This window comes from Salvia miltiorrhiza, chromosome 5 (assembly GCF_028751815.1).
Source record: "Salvia miltiorrhiza cultivar Shanhuang (shh) chromosome 5, IMPLAD_Smil_shh, whole genome shotgun sequence".
NCBI lineage: Eukaryota > Viridiplantae > Streptophyta > Magnoliopsida > Lamiales > Lamiaceae > Salvia > Salvia miltiorrhiza.
The window spans coordinates 11,445,772-11,456,288 of NC_080391.1; the positions used below are offsets into that span (position 1 = coordinate 11,445,772).

At 36.1% G+C, this 10,517-nt stretch overlaps 1 protein-coding gene across 1 annotated transcript; it reads left to right on the forward strand.

Moving 5' to 3' along the window:
• Positions 1–385: 385 nt before the first annotated feature.
• LOC130986023 (nucleolar complex-associated protein 3-like) lies at positions 386–6,998 on the forward strand. Its single transcript, XM_057909290.1, has 13 exons — positions 386–1,001; positions 1,102–1,271; positions 1,359–1,534; positions 2,266–2,474; positions 2,590–2,692; positions 2,837–3,000; positions 3,501–3,639; positions 3,939–4,115; positions 4,185–4,312; positions 4,848–5,165; positions 5,769–5,908; positions 5,994–6,091; positions 6,257–6,998. The coding sequence occupies exons 1-13, from the start codon at positions 844–846 to the stop codon at positions 6,728–6,730; spliced, it is 2,454 nt and encodes an 817-aa protein (XP_057765273.1). The 5' UTR covers positions 386–843; the 3' UTR covers positions 6,731–6,998.
• The last annotated feature ends 3,519 nt before the right edge of the window (positions 6,999–10,517 follow it).

Genomic DNA, 10,517 nt, shown 5'->3' on the forward strand with positions numbered 1-10,517 from the left:
AAAAAATAAGATGAATGAAGGCAATGGTATCTGTTCTCTCTACACTCTAAATATTTGGAACAAGGAAATATATAATCAAGAGGCGTTCCCACATCCTAGAGAAATCAGAGCACCAAAACGGAAAGAGACGTTGGCACTCAACAATGATTATTTCCACATTGGATTCTATTTACAATCCTCATTTTACTCTTTATAGCCACTATCTAAAATAATACTTAGAAATTTACCTTATATTTTTACCCTATATTTATATAGGAGGGCTACAAAAAGTAAACACCGATAAAAAATACGTAGGTCTTCAAGTAGCAGCCCACACACAGATAATAAAAATAGCCCATAACACAATTGAAGGAAAAAGCCCAAAATATCTAACTATTTCCAACACACCTCTCATCCGCCGGCCCGCCACCTTCTGCCCAGCCGTGACAGGTGTGTTGTGATTCAGCATTGCTCTGCCTCTGCATCTCTTCTTCTACTTAAGTTGTGATGTCATTTTGATGCTCTGCAATCAGAATTACTTCCATTGGATCCTCTGCTGGCTTATCTTGATTGTGTTGGGCTAGCTTAATTATTGATTCTTCAAAATTGAAAAAAAAATATAAAACTGAAGTCGGTTCAGCAATTTGTTTTTTTTTTTTTTTAGAATGGTTGAGCAATTTGTTAATCGGTCTAAAATCAGCAAATTTCGAGTCCTAGCGTAGTGGAACCAAAGAAACACTCTGAAAAAATACAACACGAAAATAAATGCTAAAACACTAAACCCTAAACCTCTCGTCGCCACTGCTTCTACTTTTCTCCCCTGGAAGTTTCATTTCCATTGTCTGTGACTGTGATAATAGCAAAATGGGGAAGAAAAAACAAAAGATAGTACTGCCACCGGATCTTCCCCCTGAAGTCCCTGATGAAGAAATTGAAGTTTCTGATGAGGATTTGCAGTTTGTCAACAAGCATTCTGATTATGCTCGTTTCATTTCCAAAATTGACACACCTTCCCTCACCAAGTAAGGGGCATTCTTTGTTGTTGATCAATTTTCCTCTTCAATATAAATTACACAATCTTGTTCTTATCTATCAAGTATTTTTTTTCTTTCTAAATGTCAGGCATGTTAGTCGAGTGGCTGATGCAAATGAAGGTGCTTTAGAATTATTATATGAGAAGAAGTTGAGAAAGAAATTGGAAAATAAAGAGTCAGAGGAGAATACATTGGAGGTTGATCTCATTGATGCGCTTCCATTGAAAACACCAGATGGAAAGTTATACTATAGAAGAGGTGTTTGTTTGTAAAGTATTTTTTCTATTTGATAAATGGATGAATTTAATATGTAGCAGTGACAGAATGCAAACTGGTTTTTCACAGTGCTGAAGGAGCCAAAAGAGGCTGAAGATGAGTCGAAAGTTGGCGAACTTATTAAGGACCCGGCTCTGGTGAAGTCAACAAAAGCAGAGAAACGTTTGAAGTTGAAGAAATTAAGGAAAGAGGCAAAAAAACAAGCTAAAGAAGAAGTGCAGCAAACTCCTCAGGCAGAAGTACTGGTGCGTGTCTTTATGAAAAATAATGTTCTGTCACAACTGGCCTGTGGTGTGGATTATTTGAATTAACAAATAAACTTGAGAAGAAAAACCAAATGTGTTGGTTAAAAATACATATTCATTCTTGTTTCATGTAAGATGCAGACTGGTGAGTTTACATGATAAACCTTACAATGCTATGAATTCCATATGATTGTCAAGTTTGACTACCATTATCTTATTCTTTTAGCCAAACAACAAATAAGATCAATGGAGTCTTGATAATGATGCAAGGTTTTTGTGTTTCATTCATGCTTGCTGATGCATTCACATAAGTTCTGGATTCATTTTCAGTATGCATGTTGTGTAGTTCTCCTTTTCTTTCTCACCTTTTTTCTTATAATATGCATGTTCTGAATTTTTTGAGTTTATTGATTACCTTATGTGTATTAACACTGCTAAAGCTTTGCTCTTCTGATTTTTAAACAACAATTCTCTTTGTTACTTGTAAAGAATCTCAATTGATTTGACTAGCAAATTTGACTTATTCACTTTATGAGATGACTACTTGCCTTGACTGCTTGGTATTAGAATAGCTGGTACGAACTGCTTCTGAATAGAAACTGCTGCACGTATTTAAGCAACCAGTAAGTGCATAACAGATTGCAACCAAATAGTGATAATAATAACGAGGCTTGAAAGTTTAGTATAAGTTGTTGCACCTTCTTCCATACCATAATCTATCTGTATTTCAGGACGAAGTGAAAAAAGATCTGACAGCTGAAGAAGCTAATGAGAAGAAAAAATATAAGTTTGCGGAGTTGGGTACGACTCTACTTGCTGATCCAGAGTCCAATATTAAGCTTTTAAAAGAGATGCTGGAGATTTCAAAGGATGGAGACAGTACCATTGTCATACTTGGGCTTAAATCCTTGTTGGCTGTCTTCAAAGACATCATTCCAGGGTGAGAATGTTGCATCAACTTCTATATTGTGCTTACTTTCTGTTTAAGCAAACAGTTCTTTAGCAACAGTATTTGTGTAGCATAGGTGTCACCCTTTTATTTTCAATTGGTGCAGCTACCGGATCAGGCTGCCTACTGAAAAGGAGCATGAGATGAAGGTTTCAAAGGATGTTAAGAAGATGAGATTTTATGAGTCCACGCTATTGTCAGCATACAAGGTTAGGTTTACAATCTTTAGTAGTATATTTTTTCCAGCCTGCAATAACTTACTCATTAGCTTTCTCATAAATTCTGCTAAATAAGTTCCGGCTTACCTCAAAATAATACTCTTGTGCTGACTGGATCTTTGTAACCATTTTCAGGCTTATGTTCAGAAGTTGGTAGCACTGCAACAACAGACTGTTTACCAACAGGTGGCCACCCGTTGCTTATGTACTTTGCTTTCAGCGGTGCCACACTTTAACTATCGTGAGAGCTTGCTGGCTGCTGTTGTGAAAGATATAAGCTCCCAAGATGATGTTGTAAGGTAGTTAGAGTTTATGAAATTTGTTTTTTTTTTTTTTTTGGATCGATATAGTTGCGTATATTTATAGTTGTTTCTTCCCAAAAAATGTGAAGTCTTAGGTCATTATATGGTTTTTGCTTGATGGTATTTTCCATATTTATCTTCCGTGCTTATTATTTGATTGCATGTAGTTTCTTTTATAGGTAATTTGTGTGAATTACTGCATTATTTTTCTATGAAATGGGTGGGATGTTCTACACATGACCAACCTGCTACAGAGCTTGCTGGTAATGATCGGATCAGCTAGTTAAGCAAATGCTGTTCTTCTTTGTCTTTTCAAATTGATGTTTAACGTCCTTCTAATGCGTGTTTAATTATATTTGTCTCGTGATATTGGAAAATGCTAAATTGCTTCTCTTTGTAAGACTTGCTCCATCTTTGTCTTATGATCACTTATTTCCTTCTATAACTTGCAACTACTTTGCCTGGTACTGACATGACTTGGTTCTTGATTTTGATAGAAAGCTTTGTTGCTCAACTATGAAGTCACTTTTCACTGATGAGGGCAAACATGGTGGTGAGGTTACTGTGGAAGCTGTTAGAAAGATCGCAGAACTTGTAAAAATTCACAACTGCCAACTGCATCCAGATTCAATAGAAGTAATAAGTTTCTCCCTTTTTGTTGAATTAATGTACCCTTGCTATCATATTTGTTGTTTATACTCTCTCTCTATATGTGTGTGTGTGTATTAACCCTGACTCCTAATTTAAAATGCCTGCAAACCAGAACAGTGAAGCACAGACAATTAACTAATATGATGCATACCAGCACACTTTGTTTGTGGCAATGTAATATCCTGCTATATGGATGTCTTTGCTGTTTGTTTTTTATTGATATAATTTTTTAACAGTTAGTTATGATTCATTGTGATGGATCTAATTGCCATTTAACCTTGTAGGTATTCTCGTCTCTGTCATTTGATGAGGATCTTGGAAAACCAGAAAGATCAGATATGGATAAAAAAGCCAAATACAAAAAATTTAAGAAGAGAAAAGGCTCGGATGAGCCAAATCAGATGCCTGACAATGACAGGAAGAAAACTAGGAAAGAGATGATGTTAAAGACTAGAGAGGAGGTATATATCTGACTTTCAAGTGTTTGGTGCTTGTTTGTTATGATATCTTTTACAATTGGAGACTTTCAGGTAAATGCAGACTACAAAGCTGTTTCATCTGATCAAGATCCCCAAGAGAGAAGAAAAATGCAGTCACAGACTCTCTCTGCTGTATTTCAGACATTCTTCCGCATCTTAAAACATACTGTACAGCCAAAGTAAGTATACTGTTTTAGGATGTGAAGATAATCAGCAGAGTTCAATATGGCACTTTGTAGTTATCTCAGTTATATTGAGCTGAATATGCAACTTAGTCTCCTTATCTTTAATGAAGTTTTCTGTAAACTGTACTGACCTTTACACTTCTAAGAGTGCCAAAAAGCTCTTTGTTTTTGGTGGAAAGTTTACTTTTGCTATTTGTTAGTTGCTGTGTGGTTAATTATTTTCTTTTATTTTTCTGTGCAAGTTAAAATGCTAAATGTGCGTGTGGATCTTGAGTCTTGTTATACTTGTTGGCTGTGTATCCTCAACTGATGAGCAGTAATGTCTCAGCAAGTATGGTATTGTGGGGCATCAGATCAGCAAAGAAACTGGATGCAAATGGAGTTCTATAAAACCTGTGATAATTGGCATCAATATATGATTTTTTCCACCGAAGATTTTCTTTTGATCTCTGTAGCTAAATTGTTTATTTGATTATTGTTCCTAGGCAATTACTGCCTCCCTTACGTCCATTTATCTTTTGTTGCTCAGATCAGAAGCCGTGCGTGGTGCATTTGGAAGTCATCCCCTACTCGATCCTTGTTTGAATGGAATTGGAAAGTTTGCTCATCTAATTGACTTGGATTTTATGGCTGATCTCATGCAGTGTCTGAGAAAACTTGCTGGGAATGGCAGTAAGTCAGGAGATTCTTCTGAGAATTCTTCGTGTCAGTTAACAGTGTCAGAACGATTACGCTGCTGTATTGCTGCTTTTAAAGTGATGAGGAACAATCTAGATGCTCTAAATGTTGATCTGCAGGAGTTTTTTATCCAGTTATACAATCTGATACTTGAATACCAGCCAGGAAGGTATTTGCATAGTAGCTCTGAAGAAAGCATATCCAAGATAAATATCATCAACATATCAGTTATAGAACAAGAAGTTTTTTTTTTTGTGTTTGCCTGCTTTGCTTTGTTGGTTTTCTTGTGATTTTTGTTCACTATGCCATGCAACGAAGAATGATCTTAGGTGAAACGGTATCAATTCAGTTTCAGCTGTCAGTCTATAATTTATTTGTCAAGTATGAAACTTCTCGTGATTGATCATCCTCAAGCATCTTTTTGTTAGTTCATTGTTTGTTATGTTAGTAAAGTATCACTTAATTAGATCTACTTTTGATGCCTTGCTTTTTCTCAAACATCATTTGAGTGTGTTGTTTGGCATCTTAGGATGGTCTAATGTGGAAGCCGATACAATATCGGCTGAAGTTTCATTGGTATAGTATGTAAAATTTGTTGTTTTCCAATGCTTTCTGGTGTATGTTTCCTATTCTCAGAACCCTTCCTTCTCTTTTGTCTTCTTATCTGGACTCGGAAAGTGAATTTTGAGGGGACACTTATTCGTTTGCTTGTATTTTCTACTTAATCTACAATTTTATTGTTTATTGAACTTCATCATTTGTTGCTGAACAGGGATGATGGGGAATTATTAGCTGAAGCCATGAAGATAATGCTGTGTGATGAAAGACAGCATGATATGCAAAGAGCTGCTGCATTTATAAAGCGATTGGCTACATTTTCATTGTGCTTTAGGCCAGCTGAGTCCATGGCTGGTCAGTTTTTAACTTTGAAAATCTGAACTATCACTTCTGAATACTGTTTCTATAATATGATTAGTTTTTTGGGAATGAATTGCAGCATTGGTCACTGTGAGGCATCTTCTGCAGAAGAATGCCAAATGCCGTAATCTGTTGGAAAACGATGCGGGAGGTGGATCTGTTGCCGGTGCCATTGCAGTAAGTCCCTATTTTCCTCCTCAACGGAAGTGCCTTCATGAATGAATGGAGATTGGGCTTTCGCTGAACTGCTGAAGTTTTTCACTTTAATGCCACCTCATTTAGATAATTCTTCCACAACTTCTTGCATTTCATTAATGCTGAATGATTTTCGTATAATTGCAGAAATTCCAACCTCAAGTGTTGGACCCTAACCTTTGTGGTGCACTAGCTTCAGTTCTTTGGGAGCTTAATCTTCTGATGAAACACTATCATCCAGCTGTTTCATCAATCGCGTCTACTATCTCAACCATGAACTCCTCCACAAACCAGGTTTTTCGTGTCCATGCCTCCCCGCAACAAGCTTATATGGAGTTGTTAAAGGAAAACGAGTCTTTTGCCGCACCCAGTGCCGTAAAAAGATCTACCAACCACAAAAGGAAGGGAAGCGATAGCGTGCCTGTCCAAGGATCAGAACTTAATTCTTCAGGTGAAATTGATGAGAATGCAGTTAGAAATAAACTTTCCAAGCACTTCTTGTTGCTTCGCGATATCCAAGAAAACGAGAGATTAAGATCGGAGATGGACCGCACAACACAGTCTCTAAATCTCTACGAGAAGTACAGGAAAGAGAAGAAGAGGAAGACTAGGTCAGATTAAGTGGTACTGTATTACGTAAATGTTGTGCAGTAGGCAGTTTTGTTAGTGTTCGATGCTTACTAGCTTTGCTGTATATCAAAACAGGTCTTATTTTTTTTTAGCTCCCCAGATTTTGGTACACCTATAAACAACTCTCAGATTTTTGGTCCGACAACACAAAATGAACTCTAGTTTTTGAGATTACAATGTGTGTTGTAGGTTTGATTGGGAAAGATTGTATTTCTTACACAAAGTAAAATGAAGGGGGATCTTATCACATGTTATCTTCTTACACTTGTCTCTCACATGTTTCTCTCCTATTCAGAATCCTACAATACGTAAAATACCTTGGCTTCTTCGAAAATGTTTGGATTGAATAATCAACATTTCATTCTCAAAGACAACCACACAAGATTTATTGCATGTGGGTGGAGCGTGAATCAAGGGAGAGAATAAGAGACAATTCGTGTCAGCTCATCCAAGACAAACGCGTCTCTACGGTTAATGATTGTGTTCGACAGTTGCATCTCGTTTTATTATCCTTAATTTTTTTTAATACAGCTTCGTTTCAGACCGATCTTGTTAATTATATATGTTGTCCCAAAATTCTAGGAGGCTTCCATTGATCCACAGATATGCCCCAAACGCGGAATTAAAGAGATTCCATTTCATTAATCATTGGTGAAATTAAATAGATATTTTTTTTTAAGTCTTTGGGATGATGCCAAGTATCTCAAGACCATAAATACGGAATGAGATTCAGTGTACCACATTTTATGTTCCACTTTGTGTCCCACTTTCAATTTTGTTTAATTTTTTATGTATATTTTCTTCAATTTCAACTTTATATGCTTTAGTTTAATTTTGTGATTATTAACTAGGGTTTATTCCATCAATTTAGGGTATATAATTATTTTTTATCATTTAATTTCACTTTTATTAGCTAATAATAGGTTGATAAATTCAAATTCATGGTATATACTTTTAAAAAAAATTAAATTTTTGAAATAAAACTTCAATATAATTCATAGTATTATAATAAATTTTATTTTTATAAAAAATATTTTTAAAATAATAGATATAAGCATGGGACACAATGGCACACATAAGATTGTGGGACACTGGATCTCATCTCCCATAAATACGACTTGACATTGTGTTTTATTAATAGAGTAAGTTCCTATAAATCAGTAATTAAGTAGATTTGATTTTGTGGTGGAGAGGGATTACCGTCTGAGTATGCGTTGTCGTGTAAGGTAGTACTAAGACGGCAATGTGACATATTCTACTACTGTTGCGTTTCCATTGATGGATAAATTTATCCATGAAAAAAGAAGGATAACAAAAATTTATGCCTTGAAATGTCTTTTTTCTTTTTCAACATTTGACACACAAAAAAGATGTTTACCATTTTTCCTTCTTTATTTTCACTTCAAGGATGAATAATATTATCCACTCCATTTTCAAGGCATAAATTTTTATTATCTTTTCTTTTCCATGGATAAATTTATTCATCAAAATAAATGCAGCCTACATGTAATTCTGGATTATTGAAATATTAAGTTCTAAATTATTTTTGTGGGGGATACATTGATTAAGTTACGGCATGCCTTGCTAAATTTAGGATGCAAAGACATTCTTGATTATCATCACCCAATTCATAATTGGAATCATTGGAGAAAGATTTAAGAATTAATGAACTTCGTCAAAATCTTAATGATGATATCGTATTAGAAAAAAAGTATGATGTATCAGTATGAGTTACTTCATGACTTTACAATATTACATCAAGTATCAATTTTCAATGGGAAAATGGTTAAAAAATGCATTTTACGGCTAATTTCCCATGTCTCAATAGCTTCACGTGGATCCACATGATCATACATAAATCTATGTGTCAATATATGAAACTAGCCTATTTCATATAGCAAAATTAAAATTTAGCCTATAGGATAAAAACATAAAATTTTAGCCAGTTTTTGGGTAAAAAGACTAAAATGCCCCTCCTTAAATAGTTGCTATTTCTCGCTTTCTCTCTCTGCGCTCTCTCACTTCTCTCGCGCTCTCTCTCTCCCCTACCTCCCTCCCTCCTTCTTTCTCTCCTCCGGCGAAGCGCCGCCGCCCCAGCCTCGTCGTCTCCGCCCATAGCGGCGCCGAAAACAACGCCGCCCATCCAGATTCTAGCGGCGCATCTAATCCCGACGGTGGTGGCTTGTGGTCGTGGCACCGCCGGGGTTCCAGGTCTCTCTCTCTCTCTTTAAATCGTCCGCCGTCGTGCCACCTCCAACGCCGCGTCGCCGATCCCCTCGCTGCTGCTGCCGTCGGCTTTCTCTCTTGTTGCCGTCGACAGATCTGGACATTTTGGAGCTCGATTTTGCGTCCGCCGCCTCCTCCAACTTCGAATCTCCGTAGCGCCACCTCCTCCGACGACAGACTGCTCGATCTCTCTCTCCCTCTACGCTGCAACAGTCGCCGCCAGCTTCCTTCAATTTCAGCCAACACCGCTGCTCCGCCGCGGGATGGATGATGTCGGCAATGAGATCCGGCTGCAGGGGGACCATCGAGCTCGAAAGGCGCAGTGCAGTGGCCAGCGGAGGAGCGGCGAGCGCGTGGAAAGGCCAATGCAGCGTGCTCAGAGGCGGCGCGTTTTCCCAGGCAAAAAAACCCTAGTTCCATAACTGAGTAATTTTGGGGATTTTTGTTTTAATTCCTTGAAAAAAAGTTTAGATCTGATATGTCTGCTAATGATTTTCGTTCTAAGATCTGTTGAGATTGTTGATTCGAAGGAATTGTTGTATTTTAATTGTAGATTGAATTGATTCGAATAATATTTTGTTGTATTTTGATTGTTGATTTAGAGGAATTGATGTATTTTGATGGTAGATTGAGTTGTTGTATTTTGGTGTTGTACAACAATTTGATTGAGCTGTATAATTATTTTTTTAATGTTCTTAAATTCACAACCAAATTTATGAATTCACATAAGCTTAATGTTTTTGAATTCACGACCACATCTATGAATTCACAACTTAATATTCTTGAATTCACAATCAGATCTATTAATTCACAACTAAAACTCGAATTCACAATCAAAATAAATTTTAGTTTTAGTTGTGAATTCAAACTTTAAAAACTCAAATTCACAACTACTTGAATTCACAATCAAAATAAATTCTAGTTGTGAATTAAATTCTGATTGTGAATTTTACTGATTGTGAATTCACAACCAACATAAATCTGGTTGTGAATTAAATTTTGGTTGTGAATTCGTTTGTTGTGAATTCACAACCAAAAAATTCTAGTTGTGAATTAATTTTTTGTTGTGAATTAAAATTTGGCTGTGAATTCGACTAGTTGTGAATTCACAAACAAAAAATTCTGGTTGTGAATTCTCAATTCACAACCAGTGTGAATTCACAACCAAAAAATTTTGGTTGTGAATTCACACTGGTTGTGAATTGCGGGATTTTTTAAAGGGGTGGTGTAAAGTGGCCATTTTTTTAATTTTTAATGTGGAAGGGTATTTTGGTAACAGTGGCCATTTTTTTATGTTTTTATTTCATAGGCTAGATTTTAATTTTACAATATGAAAGTGGCCATTTTCAAAATCCACTCTAAATCTATTACTAATATCAGAAATAATTCCTATAAATCGCTTTGTTGATCGAGGTTAATTATATTATAATTACTAAAAGTTAAACAAATAAAAAAAATAAAAGATATCATGTGACATATATAGCTCCATTCCAAATTCCAACCGCCCAGCCAACATTTGGAATAACTAATACTCTCTCTGTCCCAATTAATT